Below are 21,586 nucleotides of genomic sequence, written 5' to 3'. Positions count from 1 at the left end.
CATTTTTAAAAAAAAAATAAATTTGTGTGCCGCTCACTCCCTGCGGACTCTGGATGGCTGATGTTAATGTTACCTAAAAAATCAAGTTCAGAGGGCACCAAGGAGCCTGCAGTTCTACCCTGAGCTACATACGTTTTCTTTTCTCCAGCGCTTTGCTGGACTCCTACCTCCACCATCTGCTGGACGTGCCTCTTGAGGGTGAGACGGTCTGGCTTGGTGGCTACTCTGGGTGCCCACTCCACGACCACCGGGGGCTTGAACTGGGTTGACGGCTGCAAAGGGAAAAAAAAGGGAGAAGAGAGTTTTATAGGAAACAAGACCCCCAGGGAACTTTCTCAGGCCTTTGTCCTCCACTTACCAGCAATTTGAGGCAGCGAGGTTCCCGGGAGTAGGAGAGGGCGTAGATTTCCTCCTCGGAGTAGTAGAGGTCCAAGGAAAGCTGGAAGGCAAGAAGGCATTTTAGGGCAAAAGGAACACACTCGGGACCCCCAAATCTCATTAAAATTGGCCAAGAACCATTGGTATTATTGTTGCTGTTATTGTTTGTTGTTGTTATTGTTATTGTTATTATACTACCCATGCTTCTTGCTTCGGGAAATCCAGAGCATGACACCTTTCGAGACTGAAAGATGTCAATTCAAATTATTATTATTATTATTATTATTATTATTATTATTATTCTAATTTATATACCGCCCAACTCCCAAAGGACTCTGGGCGGCATTTTGATGACTTCATGATGGACAGCTGGTACACATCTGGCTATTTAAGGGACGTACATAAGTGCACTGGTGTGCCTTTCGTCCCCTGTCCAATTGTCTTTCCTTTCTCTCACTTATCATATATATTTTCTTTCTTTCATATATCCTCTCCTCTAAGTTCACTTTACCCTTATATATATTACTACATGTCTATTTTTCTTCCTATGTATTTGTGTATTGGACAAATGAATAAAATAAAATAAATAAATAAATAAAAATAAAATAAAATATTTCTAGGACATACCTGGACATTACTGGGCCACATCCAGCCCTTTGTCTGTCTCTGTCTGGCTTGAGTAGATTGCTTTTATTATAAAGCATATGCATGTATGTATGTATGTATGTATGTATGTATGTATGTATGTATGTATGTATTATGTATGCATGCATTGCCTTTGGAACCTTCACAGCCTTCTTGGTTTAGTCCTCCACAATAGTCTCAATTTCTCATGGAGCTGCTTGGGAAAATCAATTGCCCATCCCTGTTCTAGGTGGTTGAACGGCCAAAGCAAAGCCCAAATGGTACCTCTCCTTTTGCCCCATCCTTACTAAAGCAAACGGCCATAGAACCTCCAGAAAGAAGGGGCCAGATCCCTCAAATAGATCGGGATCAGGTAATGAGTTTCTTGCATCAACTACTATGTTACTAAAGTCATATTTCCTGCAGTTGAGTTTGGAGCGGTTTACTTTGACTTTGTATCTGTTGTGTGCTCGTGTGTTATTGTGGTTGAAGCTGAAGTAGTTGTTGACAGGAAGGAAATAATTACATTTATTTATTTATTGGATTTATAGGCTGCCCCTCTCCGAGGACTCGGGCACCTTGCAACATATAAAAAGAACAATAGAATACAAATCCTAAATCCAATTAATATAAAACCCACTGATCTAATCTAAAATCCCCATTATATTAAAAATCAAACGTTCCCATCATCAACAACATATATATCACTCGTTGTTCACGGGGCTATAGTCTAATGGCCTCAAGCCTGGTGGCATAAATGAGTCTTGCAGAAGGCGAGGACAATACGGAACTCAGAGGAGAGCTGATTCCAGAAAGCCGGGGCCTCCACAGAGAAGGCCCTTCCCCTAGGCCCCGCCAAGCAACATTGCCTAGTTGACAGGACCTGGAGAAGGCCAACTCTGTGGGACCGAACCGGTCACTGAGACTCATGTGGCAGAAGGCGGTCCCGTAAGTAATCTGGTCCTTTAGAACCGGAGTCATTCTGATCCTACATCTTCTCCCCATCTCCCATCACAGGGTGACTTCCTCTTACAGCCTCCTACAGTGCCTGTCCTCATTCCAACACTACAGTCCTTCTCTTGACCTGTGATAGTACAGCCTGTGCCAACTTGACCGGCGGGTTCAAAACTCCCATTCTGCTGAAAAAACAGTTCAATGGGTCTGGAGGACACCAGGCTGCTGATCGAGGGTTTGCGAAGATTCCCTACGCGCGGCCTGTAGTCGTGCCTTCCTCTTGCTTGGGTTGCTAAGCAACGCCTGCATCACTGTTCTCCATGGCCCTGGCTATTGCTAGGCAACCAGGCGTCCTGAGTTAGGAGGACACATAAGGCCCGGCTATCTTTTCAGCTGCCGGGCCCATATTTTTGTAGCAATTAAGAGTCAAGAGAGAATGCAGCCATTTGGGGGGCTGAGTCAACCCACTAGGCCGGGGAAAGCAGGCCAGCCCTCTTTGCCTGTAGTGGGAGGTGGTTGCTAGGCAACCCTGCAGCTCTTGTCAAGGAAAGGTTTCGAAGCAACACCACAGGTTGGAGGCCTGTAGAGAAGATGGCTGCCTGTTGTTGGGCCCCAGATCTCACCAAAAGGCAGCATTTGAAGGTCTGCTATGCTTTACACTTCCCTATCTGTGTGTCAGACAGTATATAAATACTATAAATAATAATATAGCAATATAATATCACAGGCCTGGCAGGGGCCTCTGCGAAGGCCTATTTCCTGTCAGAACAATTAAATTTAATGGAATTGTTTGCCTCCCGGAGTGTGGAGATTTTGAAGAAAATTTTATTTATTTATTTACTTACTTACTTACTTACTTACTTACTTACTTACTTACTTACTTACTTACTTACTTACTGGTACTTGTTTATTTATTTATTGTATTTATATTTATTTATTTATTGGATTTGTATGCCGCCCCTCTCCGGAGACTCGGAGCAGCTAACAGCAACAATAAAACAGTGTACAATAGTAATCTAATATTAAAAACAATTAAAAACCCATTAATATAAAAACCAGACATACATACATACATACCATGCATAGAATTGTAAAGGCCTAGGGGGAAAGAGGATCTCAATTCCCCCATGCCTGACGGCAGAGATGGGTTTTAAGTAGCTTACGAAAGGCAAGGAGGGTAGGGGCAATTCTAATCTCTGGGGGGAGTTGGTTCCAGAGGGCCGGGGCCGCCACAGAGAAGGCTCTTCCCCTGGGTCCCGCCAAGCGACATTCTTTAGTTGACGGGACCCAGAGAAGATCCACTCTGTGGGACCTAATATGCCACTCATTCCAAAGTGGACTCAGAACAGCTAACAAGTGACATAAATACAACTATAACAAAATATAATCAGAATAAATGCAATCAGAATACACAATAAAATCAATAATATAATAAAACAATAATATCCTAAGACAAATCCCTCATACATACACTACAAACTAATTCCAGGCCTGCCGGAAAAGCCAGGTCTTAACGGCTTTCCGGAATACCGGTAGGAAGGAAATAGTGCAGAGTCTCTGGGGTACAGTTGATTCTATAGGGTCGGAGCCACCCCAGAGAAGGCTCTTCCCTGAGGCCCCACCAACCAACATTGTTTGGCGGATGGAACCTGGAGAAAGCCGACTCTCTGGGCCTTTACTGGCCGCAATGAGGTATGAGGTCAGAGGCGGTCCCGTAAATAGTCTGGCCCACAAAATAGTCTGGTAAATATTGGTTTTTCAAGAAAAAAAAAATACGATCCAGGATAGTATAAGTCTCCATGAGGTCTCCAAGGATCTTCCTTACCGTTAGCAGATGCACCAGGTCCTTGTTGGCTTCGAAGGGTGGCTGAGCCCGTTGCCGCAACCGGAATTCCCACACCGGCTCGTAGAGGCTCTGCAGTTTGCTCAAGTTGAGACGTCCACCCTCTACGCGGTCCGGGAGAGCTTCATGCAAAGTCACCAAGTCCTTAAGGTGGACTCCCACAATGGGGATCTTGAAGCCTTGGCAATCAGTGTAGGCCCGACGGTACGCCCCATAGTTTCCGCTTGATGAGAGCAGTTCGGTCATTTCGGCAAGCACCTGCGTGAGGAAGGGTCCAGAAAAGAGGGGATAAATTCCCTTTTATCCCTCGGGCAACACACCCTTCTGAAGAATGAAGCCCTTTCAAAAAGAGGTGGAGAGAGACCTCACCTACAGAAAGATATCGATAAAATTGAACAGGTCCAAAGACGGGCTACAAAAATGGTGGAAGGTCTTAAGCATAAAACTGATCAGGAAAGACTGCATGAACTCAATCTGTATAGTCTGGAGGACAGAAGGAAAAGGGGGGACAGAATCGAAACATTTAAATATGTTAAAGGGTTAAATAAGGTCCAGGAGGGAAGCATTTTTAATAGGAAAGTGAACACAAGAACAAGGGGGCACAATCTGAAGTTAGTTGGGGGAAAGATCAAAAGCAACATGAGAAAATATTATTTTACTGAAAGAGTAGTAGATCCTTGGAACAAACTTCCAGCAGACATTGGTAAACATGCCTGGGATAAACATTCTTATTATTATTTATTAGATTTGTATGCTGCCCCGCTGCAGAGACTCGGAGGGGCATATGTCCATCCTAAGATAAACTAAGATAAAATACAGGAAATAGTATAAGGGCAAACTAGATGGACCATGAGGTCTTTTTCTGCCGTCAATCTTCTATGTTTCTATGTTTCTAATGCACGTTTTCTTGGTGCCTGACAAGCAAAGTTCATGGGAGAAGCCAGATTTGCTTAAGAACCGCATGATTCACTTAACAACTAAGAGTCCTTTAACTGTGGCAAAAAAAAAAGATTGTAAAATAGGACCCAACTGACTTAAAACTATGATTAAGTTTTCAATGCTATTTGGAACCCTGACACGCTCAGCTCTTTAGGGACTTGGCATAAGGGATGGTATCTCCAACCTTGGCAACTTTAAAACCTGTGGACTTCAACTCCCAGAATTCCCCATTCAGCATAAGAGTTGAAGTCCATAAGTCTTAAAGTCCCCAAAATTGGAGTGCCCTGTTGTAGATGGTCAAGAGACAAGATACTGACATGGGCATCGGTATCTTTGGGATACCTCACTGAGGCTAAACACCTCCTCTCTTTTGTCTTCAGTTGGACTCTTTCCTTACCTTGGTGACCTCGGAAGGTAGAAGCGCATGGGTCTCCTTGAGGCGAGCAATGGTGCTGTGGCAAAGCCCTCCCACAATTGCCATGAGCGTGTTGAAGTTCTGCAACTGCTTTAATTTCTGAAACAGGAGGAAGAACAAGAAGAGAATCCAAGGTAAGATCTTTAAGTGGATCGCAAGCGGAAAGACTCGGCTTCTTCGAAGGCTCCTCAACGTTGGACGGGAGCTGATTTTCAAGCTTGGATGCCCTCGTGGGTATGTACGTTAAAATGTATGTTTTTTTAAAATTTATTTATTTTGTCCAATGCACAATAATACACAATGAAGGTTATAGAAGATATAGTAGAGAAGAAATATGAGATATAGGAGAGACAATAGGACAGGGGACGGAAGGCACTGTAGTGCACTTGTACTCGCCCCTTATTGACCTCTTAGGAATCTGGAGAGGTCAACCATGGATAATCCAAGGGTAAAATGTTGGGGGTTAGGGGATGATACTAATGAGTTCCACGCTTCAACAACCCGATTACCAAAGTCATATTTTTTACAGTCAAGTTTGGAGCGGTTAATATTAAGCTTGAATCTGTTGCGTGCTCTTGTGTTGTTGTGGTTGAAGCTGAAGTAGTCTTTGACAGGCAGGACATTACAGCATATGATCTTGTGGGCAATACTGATACAGAATACAGAAGACTGATTGTGCAAAGTGGCATGCAAACAGCACTGGGGAACAATTTGTAGCACAATTTATGTTCAGTTTGATTTTTGAGCTTTTTTTATAGTTAATTAGGCATGCTGGTCTCAAAACTGTAGTTAGTTTTCTTCTACCATGTCAAGTTTTTTCTCTACACCTTATACATATATAACATATTTAACTAGGCAACATGAGCATCAAATTGCAATTTGTACATAGCCATCTTGCTAAATTCCCGGAAAATCTTGGTGCAGCCAATGATAAGCAGATGAGCAATTCCACCAAGATTTGATGGTCATGGAGGGATGGTATCAAGGTAGATGGGATGTACACAGTGATGGGCTTCTACAGGCATGGTCAGGTATGCAGAACCAGTTAAAAAAAATTGAATTTTTTTTCTTTTTTTCCCTTCTGGGCTATGGGTCTGTTATTCCTATCGCAGCCAATGAAGTTGATATATGCATAATTTTAGAAGAGGTGCATGTGTATGTGTGCATACACATACAGTTTATATAGTAGGTAATGTATATTTTTGTGTGCCTGTGTGTAATATGTATGTACACATATGGCATATATACATAGAATTAAAGAGTATATTTTGGATATTCAGTAATAGTAAATAGATAGGGAAATGGTATCTCTTTGAGGCTAGGAGAGGCCAGGCACCCTAACCCTAACCCTTGACATTAGTGACATCAAGTTGGCCATCTTTAAACCAGTCACATGACCCATTTTTAAAAAAAATTCTCACATGTTTCGTTTGGGTTTTACAGATCTTATTCCATTTCATTTCAATTACCTTTTGTATATATCATTCATTTCCCTATCTCTTCTATAAAATTGTATACATTTCAATATAAATACCATAAGTGGAATACATTTTTAGCCTAGAAGAAAAAACAGAAAATGCTTGTACTTCGTTTCTATTAATATTATAAGGTATTTGCTATTCTTTCTATATATACTGATACTATACATTGTTACATTTTTAGTTTTTCTTTAGAATCCATTTGTGCCATTTGTACCATGCTCGTTTTAATTCTTTACTTTTAATTCCCTTAATTGAGTATGTAATTTCATCCATCTCTACACATCTATATATTTTGTCTATAATTAAACTCTCCGATGGGGTCTGTTCATTTTTCCACATTTGCGCTAGCGACAGTCTAGTTGCAGTATTTATGTGAGTCACGTGACCTTTAAGACACCTCTCGTCACATGATCATCAAGCCACTCCCGCCTGGTCACATGGCTGGCAAGCCACACCCACAAAATAAGCCATGCCCACAGTGTGGTAGTAAACCTTTCTGTAGCCCTTCACCGCGTGGGACCTTACCTGGGTCACACGGATGAACTTGGTGAAGACCTCCGCTCGCTGCTGGGGGGTGGGACGCTTTAGGATCATCACTTGTACCCACTGGGAGATGCTGTTGCACAGGGTGATTGCGCGTTCCAGGGCCGAGATTCCGTGCACAGATCCACGCAGGACGTAATTCTGGAAATCCAAGTACTGCCCAACAAAACAATGATCAAAGCTAAGAACCGGTCTTGCTGGATTAAACCAAGTCCTAGCTAAACCTAAGCTTCTGTTTTCCAGATGACTCATTGTTGAAGCCGACTTTAAAATCAATTAAAGGGACAATTTTTTTGTTCACTGCTTTTGAAGTGGATTGACAGCAGAGAGGGGAGGCCTTCTATATTTGTAGGCATCTTCTTGTACACTTCTAAAAGCACCTCTCTTACAACTGTCGCTTCTTATTATTGGCAGTGATGAGAATTCTCATCTTCAGACATATTTTATTTATTTATTTATTATTATTATTATTATTATTATTATTATTATTATTATTATTTATTGGATTTGTATGCCGCCCCTCTCCGTAGACTCGGACTCGGGGCGGCTAACAACAAGGATAAAAACAGCATGTAGAAATCCAATTAATAAAACAACTAAAAACCCTTATAATAAAAACAAACATACACACAAACATACGAACGACATATCTCCCCCGGGCCTATTCAATTCAATTTATGTATGGTATGCTTGTATGTATGTTTGCTTAATAATGGGGTTTTTAATATTTTAAATTGTAAATTATTAGATTTGTCATGAACTGTTTTATTGTGTTGTGAGCCGCCCCGAGTCCACGGAAAGGGGCGGCATACAAATCTAATAAATAATAATAATTATTATTATAATACCATGCATAACTTGTAATGGCCTAGGGGGAAAGAATATTTTAACTCCCCCATGCCTGGCGGCATAAATGAGTCTTGAGTAGTTTATGAAAAACGGAGGGTGGGGGCAGAAGGCTGGGGCCGCCACAGAGAAGGCTCTTCCCCTGGGGCCTGCCAAACGACATTGTTTAGTCGACGGGACCCAGAGAAGGCCAACTCTGTGGGACCTTATCGGTCGCTGGGATTCATGCGGTAGCAGGCGGTTCCGGAGGTAATCTGGTCCCATGCCATGTAGGGCTTTAAAGGTCATGACCAACACTTTGAATTCCCTTTCAGCTAGAACTGAAGAAGCTTCTTGGGTGAGAAGCGAAACCTCTTCAACGAAAAACAAGAAAATTCAGGTGTGTCTTGAAAACAAGAGCAGCTTTGGGACAACCACGGCCTGGATAATTGAGACTCTCCATAAACATTCAGTCATAATCCAGCTTTTCTAACTGTAGGAGGGAGCTTTCACCTACTTACCTACTTACTTACCTATTTATTTACTTATTTATTTATTTAAATTTAATTTAATTTAATTTATATGCCATCCCTCTCCAAGGACTCAGGGCGGCTGACAACATATAAAAGAAACAACAAATATAATAGCTAATTAATTAAAACTAAGCAAACAATCTAAAATGCCCAGTTTTGTTAAAAAACAGTCATACCCATTCAAACAACAGCTGTACAAACATTCGTCGGCCAGGGGACTGAGATCTAATCGCCCCAAGCCTGGCGGCATAAGTGAGTCTTAAGACTCTTGCGGAAGGCGAGGAGGGGCAGTGCAAATCTGCGGAGGGAGCTGATTCCAGAAGGCCGGGGCCACCACAGAGAAGGCTCTGCCCTTAGGCCCCGCCAAGCGACATCTAGTTGACGGGACCTGGAGAAGGCCGACTCTGTGGGACCTGACCGACCGCTGGGATTTGTGCGGCAGAAGGTGGTCCCGCAAGTAATCCTGCAATTTTTAGTAGGCAATACGTGTACTCCTCGACTTACAACCACACCTGAGCCCCAAATTTCTGCTGTTAAGCGAGTCGGCAGTTGTTAGTGGGAAGAATCAACCCGTGGAACAAAAGCTGCCTCCAGAAATTGTGTGAGCTTCATCACTTATACAAAGGATTGCAATCAGGGGTCAGCTTCTCTTACCTTCTCTACCAGTTGCGAAGTACGTGTGTTATGTGTACATCACATCCGAGTACTAACACTGTACATGTACAAAAACCTTTGTGCATGCGCAGAGAGTAATTTGCCAGCCACTTTCAAGCAGCGGCGACTGGGGAACCAGTCCTGGGGCATGGCAAGCTGGCCTTCACATCAGTTCATTGACCCATGGTCAAATGTCCACCACTGGTTCGCACAAACCAATTGAATCGGTATCGACCGGCCACTGGTTAGACTAGAAGACCTCCAAGGTCCCTTTCAACTCTGTTATTTATGCCTTCTTTGTGTGAAGGACTTTCATAATTACTTTGGGTTAGAATTTCAGTGGTTCTCAACCCTTTCTAATGCCGCGACCTCTTAATACAATTCCTCATGTTGTGGTGACCCCCAGGCATAAGTCGAGCGCCAATTCTCCCAACAGAGCTCTAAGCTGATTGGCAGGAAGGTCAGAGGGACACCCCCACTGTAAACGCCTGATTGGCTGGATGGAATGTATGTTTTATATACTGTTTTATATACTGGGGTTTCTTTTTATATTTTTATATGTATAATTGTTATTTTAGATTCTAATGATTAGACTTGTCATCATGTATTGTTTTTATCGCTGTTGTGAGCCGCCCCGAGTCTGCGGAGAGGGGCGGCATACAAATCTAATAAATAATAATAATAATAATAATAATAATAATAATAATAATAATAATTGTAAAAATACGTTCCAAGGCGCCAGAATAGAAGCTTTAGATCCTAACACCAGGGGAAATTTGCCTTTTTCCCATTATTTTAGGCGACCCCTGTGAAACGGTTGTTCGACCCCAAAGGGGACCTGACCCCCAGATTGAGAACCACTGGGTTAGATGCACACATGCGCACACACAAACACACAAGCACACTCTTCAAGCAGTAAAACAATGGATCTCTTAGCTGCTTACGGATAACCTCTGCCGTCAGGCGTGGGGGAATTGAGATCCTCTTTCCCCCTAGGCCTTTACAATTCTATGCATGGTATGTATGTATGTATGTATGTTTGGTTTTTATATATTTATGGGTTTTTAATCGTTTTTAGTATCAGATTATTATTGTACACTGTTTTATCATTGCTGTTAGCCACCCCGAGTCTCCGGAGAGGGGCAGCATACAAATCCAATAAATAAATAACTATCACCATTGCTATTCCAATGAAGGGGGATCACCATGGTTTCAAAGCAGGAACTTCTTCCTTTGGTTGAGGGAGGTTCCTCTTTTGAAGTCAGGGTGATCTAATAAAACATTTCTCAACCGCAGCAATTTTACCATTGCGCAGGCTTCGTGTTCCTGCCTGCTGGATTCCAATAAAGGAGATTATTTGTTACCTCGGGTTGACATGTGGGGGCCTTGGTAACTCTCCCTGAGCTGGGCTGTTCTTCTGCAGATGTTGCCTTACCCAAACTAGGTGGCATCAGTACTAATGGTGTTACCTAGCATGGTAGTGAAACGTCTACAAGAAAAACAACCAGGCTCAGAGACCTCCACGGGCTGAGAAACACTCATTAATATATATTCTATTCATCCGTCCTCAACTTGGTGACTTCCTATGTCTACCATTGTCTTCAGCCAGCCACAGCCGGCCTTCTTCAGGTCCCGTCAGCTAGACAATGTTGTTTGGCGGGACCTAGAGGAAGAGCCTTCTCTGTGGGGGGGCCCCGTCTTCTGGAATCAGCTCACCCTGGAAATTCATTTATGTCGTCAGGCTTGGGCTGATTAGATCTTGGCCCCTGGCCAACGAACAATTGTACGACTGCCATACGAATGGGAGTATTTGATTTGTAATTTACTTAGGGATTTTAGATTGCTTTGTAATTTTAATGTAATTTGGATTGATTGTATTTACTGTTTTTCTATATGTGGTAAGCTGCCCCGAGTCTTCGGAGAGGGGCGGCATAGAAATTCAATAGATAGATAGGTAGGTAGGTAGGTAGGTAGATGACAGGTAGGTAGATAGATAGATAGATAGATAGATAGATAGATAGATAGATAGATAGATGACAGGTAGGTAGATAGATAGATAGATAGGTAGGTAGGTAGGTAGATATGTAGGTAGGTAGATAGGTAGGTAGGTAGGTGGGTGGGTGGGTGGGTGGGTGGGTAGGTAGGTAGGTAGGTAGGTAGATAGATAGATAGATAGATAGATAGATAGATAGATAGATAGATAGATAGATAGATAGATAGATAGATAGATAGATGATAGGTAGGTAGGTAGATACCATTCCCAAGATATCGGTACAAGATCCGGGGCCTAGGAAGGCTTTCACAAAGACCCGTCCACCCATCTTGCAAAAAACCCTTTTTGTTCTCCTTTGTGGTTCCTTACCGAGAGACGGCAGAAAGCCTTGAATTCCAGGTAGCTGAGGTGGTCGGCTAGCTCACCTGGATCCAGGTGATCGAAGAGCAGAGAGACTTTACGTTTCTTGCCCCCGGCAGGACTGTGTTGGCAACTCAGAGAACGGTTCCAAGTGTGGCTCGTCCTGGAGGAAGAGTGGAAAGAGACTGAGTTAGGGACTGAGTTGCGATGACTCCGGGCACGGCACTGAGGCATAAACCAAGGCAGCTGACCGCTCAAACCGCCCCTTTATTGCTTCCCATTCAAATAAGGACCCAGATAGTTGGGGGCAAGAGGCTGATTCTGTAAACCACCTAAAGAGAGCTGTCCAAGCACTATGAAGTGGTATATAAGTCTAAATGCCATAGCTATTTTCTGAGGAGCAGAGATCCCCGTCTCTTGAACAGAGGTGAAAAAGCCAAGCTGTTGGAGATCAGACAAGGAGAACTTGAGAAGCAGGGCCTTCAAGTGTCCAAGGGAGAAGAAGTCTTAGCAGAACCATGGAAGCCCAGAATGGGTGTTAAGGCAACACCCATGGTTTTTTCATCACCGTTGGTTCATCTCTGCCAAGGGACATGTGAGCTGGACTTTCCTTCAGCTCTACATCCTCATCATGATTTGGTAACATTTTTGGAGAACCTACTGAATCACTCCTTCTTGGCATTGTATCGGAAGATTTTTTTTAAAGGATACGAAATGTCCTGGACTTCCCCACTTTTTTCCTCCCAAGGAGCTTGCATTCAAAATAAATTTTGGTTTTTTAGATCAATTAGATCAAGCCCCCTTCCTCTGTTTACGAGATGTATGGTTGTGAAATAATTGGTTGACTGTTTTTTATTATATATGGGATTTTAGTAGTAACTTTTAATTAATTAGATTTCTTGTTGTGTTGCTTTTGTACGCCGTGAGCCGCCCCAAGTCTTCGTAGAAGGGCGGCATACAAATCTAATAAATAATAATAATAATAATAATAATAATAATAATAATAATAATAATAATGGTTGACCTTGGTTGAGAGCAAAGAGCAGAGAGACAGAGTAGTGACGAGATCGGCTACAGAAAGGCAGAAGCCTTAATACAGGAAAATTAAATAGAATAAAACATGGATGACGAACTTAAATGGATTTCAATATGTGTTAATGTATTAAAATATCACCAAAATAAGAGAAATAAAATATTCAATAAACTTTTAAGAAACTGAAAATGGATATAATTTTCCTACAAGAAGTACATATTAAAAAACAATACAAGAATTTGCTAGAAAATAACTCATTTGGAAATCTCTATGTGACTTTAATAGATCAGAGTAAAAGAGGAGTTGTTCTCTATATACAGGAAAAAATAGAATCTAAAAGTGTATATGCAGATGAGGAAGGCAGAGTACTAATGGTGGAGATAAAATTAAATAACCAAAATATATTGTTGACAGCAATATATGCTCCAATTGATAATCAAGAAGCTTTTTATATTAAATTAATGAATTAAACTACGAAAGTATTTGCATAATTGGAGACTTCAATGCCATAGTTAAAATGGATTTGGACTGTAAGACAAACAAAGAAAATAAAGTAAAAAGGAAAATTCTGCCTAGATCCTTTTTTAATGATAGATAAATGTTTGTTAAATGATCAGTTGTAAGTCGAGAACCACCTGTATATAGTGGGTGGGGGTGGGGTTTCTAACCATAGAAACATAGAAGATTGACAGCAGAAAAAGACCTCATGGTCCATCTAGTCTGCCCTTATACTATTTCCTGTATTTTATCTTAGGATGGATATATGTTTATCCCATGCATGTTACTGTGGAGTGACCAACCACATCTGCTGGAAGTTTGTTCCAAGCATCTACCACTCTTTCAGTAAAATCATATTTTCTCACATTGCTTCTGATTTCCCCCCCAACTAACCTCAGATTGTGCCCCCTTGTTCTTGGGTTCACTTTCCTATTAAAAACACCATCATATAGTTAATATTATAATAATATGGGATGCATTCACTTCCCCCTTTTTCCCTACCTGAAAGACCCCTTTTTGCAAAACAAATACATTCGATGTATACCTTGAATATATTTAATTTTAATTAAATTAAAACGACAGGACAGGGAGTCTTGCCATGCCCATCCCGTCCCTTCCCATGGAGCAATTCCCATTTCCGAACTAGATGCCAGCACTCACATGGAGGATGTGTCGAGCATGTTGTTATATCCTACTGGGCCTTGGTTCCTCACCACGTCTAAGATTTCTGTGATCACCTCCTCCAGGTGGGGGTCCAGGTGAAAAGTCTCCGGGTAGTTCACAAGCCAGTAGCTGAAAAGAAAGCAAGAGATTTAGATTGGAGCTGCAGGCCTGACTGGAGAATCCTGGGAGTTGAAGTTCTACCCAACTTAATGTTTACCAGCTTGCTGAATTCTGGGACTTGAAGTCCACAAATCTTCATAGAAACATAGAAGATTGAGGGCAGAAAAAGACCTCCTGGTCCATCTAGTCTGCCCTTATACTATTCCCTGTATTTTATCTTAGGATGGATCTATGTTTATCCCAGGCATGTTTAATATTCAGTTACTGTGGATTTACCAACCACGTTTGCTGGAAGTTTGTTCCAAGCATCTACTACTCTTTCAGTCAAATAATATTTTCTCACGTTGCTTCTGATCTTTCCCCCCAACTAACTTCAGATTGTGTCCCCTTATTCTTGGGTTCACTTTCCTATTAAAAACACTTCCCTCCTGAACCTTATTTAACCCTTTAACATATTTAAATGTTTCGATCATGTCCCCCCTTTCCCTTCTGTCCTCCAGACTCTACAGATGGAGTTCATGAAGTCTTTCTTGCTTGGTGGTTAGGGAATTTTGGGAATTGAAGTCCACACATCTTAATGTTAACTAGCTTGCTGACCAGGGAATTCTGGGAGTTGAAGTCCATATATCTTAAAGTATACTATCCTGTGGCTGGGGAAGGCTGGGAGTTCAAGTCTACACATCTTAAAATCTAATAGCTTGCTAATCAGGGAATTCTGGGTCTTGAAGTCCATACATCTTAAAAGTTTAACTAGCTTGATGGCTGGGGAATTAAATGGAATCGTGGGCTACTTGTTTTAAGTTGAGAAAACTTGGGTGGGGATGGGGAGAAAAAAAAAGATAGTGGGAAAAGAGTTCATACCGGATAAAGTGGCAGATCCTCAGCTGACGTGACGGATTCTTGTCCTGGGCCGATTCCTGATATGTGATCAATAAAGTTAAGGCTTAATTTGTTCTCAAATTCTGGTGGGAAGGATTCAGGAAGCTATTTTGCAGAAATGCACTCCCCTCCCTTCCTTCCAACAGAGTCCCTTTATCATGTGTGACCTTCTAGCACAGGGGAATCGAACTCAATTTCCTTGAGGGCTGCATCAGAGTTGTGTTTGACCTCAGGGGGGGACAGGCATGGCCGGAATGGGCATGGCCAGCTCGATATCACTCATTGAGGGTCCGTTTCCAGCCACGCAGGCCTCCTGCAGCCCTCTGCCAGTGAAAATGGAGCCCAGGAGAGTCGCATGAAGGCTGCAAGAGGCTATTGTGGTCGGAAATGGAGCTCAGGAGGCCTGTGTGCGGCCCTTCTGAGCTCCGTTTTCATTGGCAGAGGGCTGCAGGAGGCCTGCATAGCCAAATCGAAGCCCAAGAAGCCTGCTTGTAGCCGTCATGAACTCCGTTTTCATTGGCAGAAGGCTGCAGGAGGCTATTGTGGTTGTAATTGGAGCCCAGGAGGCCTGTGTGCAGCCTTTTCAGTGGCAGAGGGCTGCAGGAGGCCTGCATGGCCAGAAACGGAGCCCGGGAAGCCTGCTTGTGGCCTTCCCAAACTCCGTTTTCACTGGCAGAGGGCTCCATTAGCTAAGAGGACATTACACCGAAACATTTTTCTCCACATAACATCTGATGGAGTATTTGAAGGTCAGGCTGCTTTCGTTGTTCAACAGTTCAATACTGCCTCCCGCTACAAAGCTTACCCTAATTAACTGGCCTAATTGCTCCCTAGGGAATTAATTCTCGAGGAGCCCCAGGAATTCACCCAGAAATTGTTCTCTGGGAACTGTCATTCATTGCAAGTGCTAAAACCCAAGATACTTTTTCGTCTGGTTAAAGAAGCACAGAATACTGCTGTAGTGTATAATACTTGTTCTATTCCTGTAGGTACGATTAGAGGCTGGACAAAAGAAATTTGCTAGCTTCATATAATGCACAAAACCCCCTGTTGTGGCCTGTCTGCGTCCCGCATAGCTGGTCACGAATCCCGGGGATCGAGAGACAGTTGTGGCCCTGTGCCCGAGGCCCATATACCTGGCACCTGAGTCTGATACCGAGGAGGTTGGAGAGGACGTGGTGTCAGAGGCTGAAAGCCACACCAGGGCCTTCAGCACCTCCCGAGGTACACATGAGTGACTCAGGAGAAGAGGAGGAGCCTCTTCGTGATGCTAGGGTACGCAAAGTTGCCAGAAGGCAGGAGTGGCTAACCAAGAATAGGTGAATACATCTCTAGAATAATTGGCCATGCCCTTAGGCTATTTAAGGTTGTGCCATGTGACGCTTCAGTGCGGAAATCGACTTTTGTTACGTTCCAGATGTCCACTCGGATTTCTCTCTTGGGATATTATATTTCAATCATGAATTACAAACTGGGGAGATGGGCTCTCTGGGCTTTCTGTCATTTCGTGAGAGCTGTGTGACCAAAGAAAATATCTTGGGTCTTGGACTCTAATTAGCAGCTGGCACCAAACAGACCTATTTCTTGCTTTGTGGCTGGATTTCTAAATCCAGACCTTCAGCAAATTACACCACCAGCCAAACCACTCACTTTATGCAAAATCTGTCCCTTTTATACAATGATTTTGTAACTAACTTTTGTCCAGGAATTCCTTGGCCTCGTCACCAGCGAGCAATCATTTTTCCTTTCAGGGAATTTCAAAATTTAAAATCTTTAAATGTTTTATATGGCATTTTATTCGGTGTCTATAAGCCGCCCCAGAGTCCCATTTGGTAAGAGTCCAGTTGGAGTTGGGCAGCATATAAATCTTGCAAATAAACAAATAAGATGGGCAGCACACAAGTTTAATAAATAATCTAAGGAGTGTCGGTGGAGATTCTCATCCATCTAAGTCGTGGTTGTCCTAAAAGTGCTTTTTTCCAAGAGGCCGCTGGACTTCCTTGGGCATTCCTCGAAGACGTTGCGCTCCTCATCCAAGAACCGACATGTAGAACAGAGGAATCTTCTCGGAGGAGCAGTGAAACGTCTTCGAGGAAAACCCAAGGCAGTCCAGTCGCCTCTTGAAAAAAGCACCTGGGGGAATTTGTTCGGGAGCGATCCTTTGTGTTCGGCTAAAGGATATAGAGTCAAAAGACGGCGAGCCAGCTCTGCAGACGGGACCACCCAACTGTGAACGGTGAGGGTCATGTTCACCATGAAGTCGCTGGTGCACAGCTTCCCATCCACATCTGGGGATGAAAAACAGGCGTTAAAAGTGGATCTGTCGCTAGGCAGCAATGGAACTGAAGAGAAATGAAGATAGGTCTGCCCCATAAATACAGTACGTTCCTGGCCTTTAAGTGTTGCAGTATAGCATGAATGTTAGAATAGGATTATAATTATAATTATAAATCTGGACCTCTAGCATAAGAATACTCTACTCACCCTGATTCTATAAACCCAGGACAGGAAGGGCACTAACCTGCCCAATCTGCATTCCTGGCAATCACAACAGGGAAACAAAAGGGCTCAAATAAACATCTCACAAAGTTTTCACCACTCCGGACAGGATCAAAGGGGGAATTTACATTGCCTGAAGCATACAACAGGACGACAGGGTAATTAAGGAAGATCAGTGAGATAAGGCAGAAGACTTCAGAGAAATTAGGTGTGAGGAACATCTGCTCTTGGGGAGAGTTTTCCAGGAAATTGTTCCTTGATATCTATGGGAAAAGGAAGAACTCAAAAGATACCTTTGAAGTTGTGTTGTTGGATGTATCATTTGACATGTATATATAATTATACCCCATTTCCTTATGTTCCTAAATAAAAAGGAGTACATGGCTCTACACCATGTCACTTCACCCAGAGAGAGAATTTGTCCAGGTTCTTCTTTCTAGGATTCGCGTTCGTGGGTGACCCCACACGGCTGGGTTGCACTTAGCCCCTTTTGAGGGCATAGCCCTCACTAGGGACTTTGACAGCATCCACATTTAAGTGTTTAATAGTTAAGGTTCCAGGCTAGAAAGCAAGAGATTGTGATTTCTAGTCCCGCCATAGGCATGAAAGCCAACTAGGTGCCTTTGAGCCAATCACTAGGAAACAGTGAGTTCTAGTCCTGCTTTAGCCATGAAAGCCAACTGGGTGCCTTTGAGCCAATCACTAGGAGACTGTGATTTATAGTCCCGCTTTAGGTATGAAAGCCAACTGGGTGCCCTTAAGCCAATCACTAGGAGATGGTGAGTTATAGTCCTGCCTTAGGCATGAAAGCCAACTGGGTGCCGTCTTGAGCCAATCACTAGGAGACGGTGAGTTCTAGTCCTGCCTTCCCTCACCCCCAGAATCAAAAGGGGGTCCCCATTTAATCCCCCACCCCCTCCAACCACAATTACCAAAGGAGCGAAGGCATTTCTCAATCAATTCCTCCAGAGTGCAGGAACGATTGAGTTCTCCCAGGCTGATGCAGGCCAACGCCTGGTTGATCTCCCGGGGGTTGGGGCAGGTCATATGGCGTCGGCTCTTCCGCCGGTACTTCTTGCCGGCTCCGGGGAGGGTGCTGGAATCCATGTTACCAGCGGCCTCGGTCCGCGATCTCCTGCAAAAAAAGGCAACAGCTGTGCTATCGGCCATCGTCAATGGCAAATCCATGCACGAATCCCAGCGACTGGTTAGGTCCCACAGAGTTGGCCTTCTCCGGGTCCCATCGACTAAACAATGTCGTCTGGTGGGGCCCAGGGGAAGAGCCTTCTCTGTGGCGGCCCCGGCCCTCTGGAACCAACTCCCCCCAGAGATTAGAACTGCCCCCACGCTCCTTGCCTTTCGTAAACTTCTTAAAACCCACCTCTGCCGCCAGGCATTGGGGAACTGAGACATTTCCCTTGGGCCTATACAGTTTATGCATGGTATGTTTGTGTGTATGTTTCTTTTTAAATAAAGGTTTTTTAATGACTTTTAATTATTAGATTTGTTATACATTGTACTATTGTTGTTGTGAGCAGCACCGAGTCTGCGGAGAGGGGCGGCATACAAATCTAATTATTAATAATAATAATAATAATAATAATAATAAATTTTTAAAAAAAAATCCAAGAGAAATACAACAGATACAAACTCAAAGTAAACCGCCCCAAACTTGACTGTAGAAAATACAACTTCAGCAACCGAGTAGTTAGTGCTTGGAGTAGTGGTGGGGTCCTAGGGGTAGAAAAAAAAGAACCGGTAGAAAAATTTTGAATTTTTTTTCTTTTTTTTCCTTCTGGGCTTTGGGTATGTTTTTCCTATGACAGTAAATAAGATTGAATGTGTATAATTTTAGAAGAGCTGTGTGTGTGTGCGTGCGAAGCGGTATATAAGTCCAAGAGGGCTGTTGCAATTGCTTTTCTTTTTTCTGGAGAGGCTCCGCTGATTGCCCACAACAACCTCTGTAGTAAAGTGCGTGCAACCCAGTGCCACGGTCTTGCACAAGTTCCTCAAAATGCCTGTTTCAAGAGCTCGGCGCGCACACACGCACACATGCAATTGAACGCACACACACCCTGGGCAGCCCCATTGCCTGGCTGCTTCGAACGCCAGCTGTGCCCCAAGGAAAACAGGAGGCACTGCGGGCATTGTGGCCTCTCTCGGCCCCATGGAAAGACCCTCTTCCCTTCCCCGCCGCGCCCACCGCAGCCCTCCAGTTTCCCCATCCTCGGTCTCTCCTCCTTGCATGCTGCATCTTGCAGTTCTTGCAGGAGGAAGTTCCCTGCGAAGCAAAAGCGTTTCCAACATCCCGAAAAACATCGGCGAGCCGAAAACGCCGGCTAGCCCGGGCTTGAGATGAGAGTCACCTCACTTTTAAGATGTTTGTTCTGATAAATGCCGGGGCGGTGGCTGCTAAACGCAAAAGTTTCAAATCCTTCCAATGGTCTTAGGCACCCAGATCATACGGGATCTGGAAACAACTCCCCCCCCCCCGAGATTCGCACAGCCCCCACCCTCCCGGTCTTCCCAAAGGCTTTAAAAACATGGCTTTGCCTGCAGGCCTTTGGCCATTGAGCGACAGCACTCTGCTCTGGTCAGTAGCAACGAAGGATAGATGGAGGAATGTTTTTTTTTTAAATATTGGGGTTTTAAAGTTTGTATTTTTGTTTTATTCTTGTATGCCATCCTGAGATGGGAGGTCCATAAATCAAAATAAGTAGGTAGATAGGTAGGTAAGTAAGTAGGTAAGTAGGTAAGTAAGTAAATAGGTAGGTAAGTAAGTAGGTAAGAAAGGAAGCAAGCAAGTAAGTAGGTAAGTAAGTACGTAGGTAGGTAGGTAGGTAGGTAAGAAAGGAAGCAAGCAAGTAAGTAGGTAAGTAAGTACGTAGGTAGGTAGGTAGGTAGGTAAGAAAGGAAGCAAGCAAGCGAACAAGTAAGTAGGTAAGTAAGTAGGTAGGTAGGTAGGTAAGTAGGTAAGTAAGTAAGTAGGGAAGGAAGGAAGTAAGTAGGTAAGTAAGTAGGTAGGTAGGTAAATAGGTAAGTAGGTAAGTAGGTAGTTAAGGAAGCAAGCAAGCAAGCAACTAGGTAAGTAAGTTAATGGGAATGCAGGTAGGTAAGTAAGTAGGTAGGTAAGTAAGGAAGCAAGCAAATAAAGGAAGGAAGGAAGGAAGGAAGGAAGGAAGGAAGGAAGGAATTTACAATATTTCCAAATGTGACAGCTGTCATTTTTCCAATTTAGAGTCGCCTCTTTTCCTCTTAAGTTGTACCAAGTTGAGAAGAAACTTACCTGCAGGCGTCCAGCCATAACGGGCCCCCACAGGCTGCAGGTAAAGAAGTGAGAACTAGCTGCCGGGTAAATAGTAAATCCTCCCTCCTGCTTTACTACGCTCTCGAGTAGTTCCAGAGAGAGAGAGAGAAAAAAAATCCTTTTTTCTAGGATACGAAGGAAAGAAGGAAGAATATTTTCCCCCTACTAAGTCTTTGGGCTCCGCTAGATGCCCATCGGCCCAGTGCGTCTCCCACACTCACGCCTTGTGAAAAGATTCGTTTCACACCGCAGAAGGATGTAGGGAGGACAACTCCTCTTCTTCCACCCCAGTGCAAAAAGAAACAAGCGTTGTGTTCACCTTACTCAGAACGACACGGAACTTAGAAACCCCCAAGAAATTCCCGGTGACTAAGAGGAGGAGAAAAAGAAGGAGGTTTCGAGGCGTTTGGCTTACCGCTTGCTCTCCCGCCGGATCATAGTTCTGAAGTTTTTGGCCAGCTCGCCAGGGTCCTTTTTCTTGTTTTAGCTTGCTGTGACCATTAGGGAGGGTTGCCTCCTCTGCTTGGAATTCCTCTGCCCAGCCCCAAAAAACGACAGATGAGTCGGACAGCTGAGACGCTGGCTGGTTGTCTGACTTCAAGGCAGCAGAGTCAAAACCAACTGGTTGGTTTTGTGCTGATGTGGAATTAAAAGGAACTGGGTTACACATGTGATGTGGTATGTGTCTTTGTGTGTAAGTGTGAGTGTGTGTGTGTGTGTGTGGCCAAAAAGTAGAACTAAATCTGAAGTTTTCACTCCGTGTATGATTCATGCAGGTTTGACCAGTCGGCCAAACCCCCACAGGTAAATTTTCTCTGACGCGTTGATTTTTTAACTCTACGGGTGGAGTGAGGTCCTCAACTTGCAACTAGTATTTTGGTGACTGTGTGAAATTACAACGGCGCAGTAAAAAAGGTCACTCGGGACCGGTTCTCGCGCTACGAGCTATTCTAAAAGGACGAGAGTTTGGGGGGAAGGGATGCGGACACTCCCTGAATTACAACGGTTCATTTAGTGACCATTTCAGGTGACTCCAACCCTGAGA

The 21,586-nt window shown here is 43.6% G+C and overlaps 1 protein-coding gene across 2 annotated transcripts in view; it reads right to left on the bottom strand.

The window, feature by feature from the left end:
* RASGRP4 (RAS guanyl releasing protein 4) overlaps positions 1-21,586 on the bottom strand; it is a 32,473-nt gene that overhangs the window by 9,199 nt on the left and 1,688 nt on the right. Inside the window, exons 2-12 of one of the 2 annotated variants that reach the window (XM_070764679.1) lie at positions 20,957-21,177; positions 18,167-18,369; positions 16,918-17,023; positions 14,718-14,780; positions 13,734-13,865; positions 11,552-11,705; positions 7,160-7,333; positions 5,136-5,252; positions 3,782-4,057; positions 359-439; positions 168-272 (exon numbers count right to left, since the gene is read on the bottom strand). In XM_070764679.1, the coding sequence (XP_070620780.1) occupies positions 168-272; positions 359-439; positions 3,782-4,057; positions 5,136-5,252; positions 7,160-7,333; positions 11,552-11,705; positions 13,734-13,865; positions 14,718-14,780; positions 16,918-17,023; positions 18,167-18,369; positions 20,957-20,979 (1,434 nt within the window). In that variant the 5' untranslated portion in view covers positions 20,980-21,177. Of the gene's footprint in view, positions 1-167; positions 273-358; positions 440-3,781; positions 4,058-5,135; positions 5,253-7,159; positions 7,334-11,551; positions 11,706-13,733; positions 13,866-14,717; positions 14,781-16,917; positions 17,024-18,166; positions 18,370-20,520; positions 20,575-20,956; positions 21,178-21,586 lie in introns of those variants that run through there. The other variant, XM_070764680.1, reaches the window with a different exon arrangement.

The sequence above is a fragment of the Erythrolamprus reginae genome, chromosome 11, assembly GCF_031021105.1.
Source record: "Erythrolamprus reginae isolate rEryReg1 chromosome 11, rEryReg1.hap1, whole genome shotgun sequence".
Lineage (NCBI taxonomy): Eukaryota > Metazoa > Chordata > Lepidosauria > Squamata > Dipsadidae > Erythrolamprus > Erythrolamprus reginae.
The sequence above is the reverse complement of the archived record's forward strand: the minus strand, read 5'-3'. Positions and strand labels throughout refer to the sequence as shown.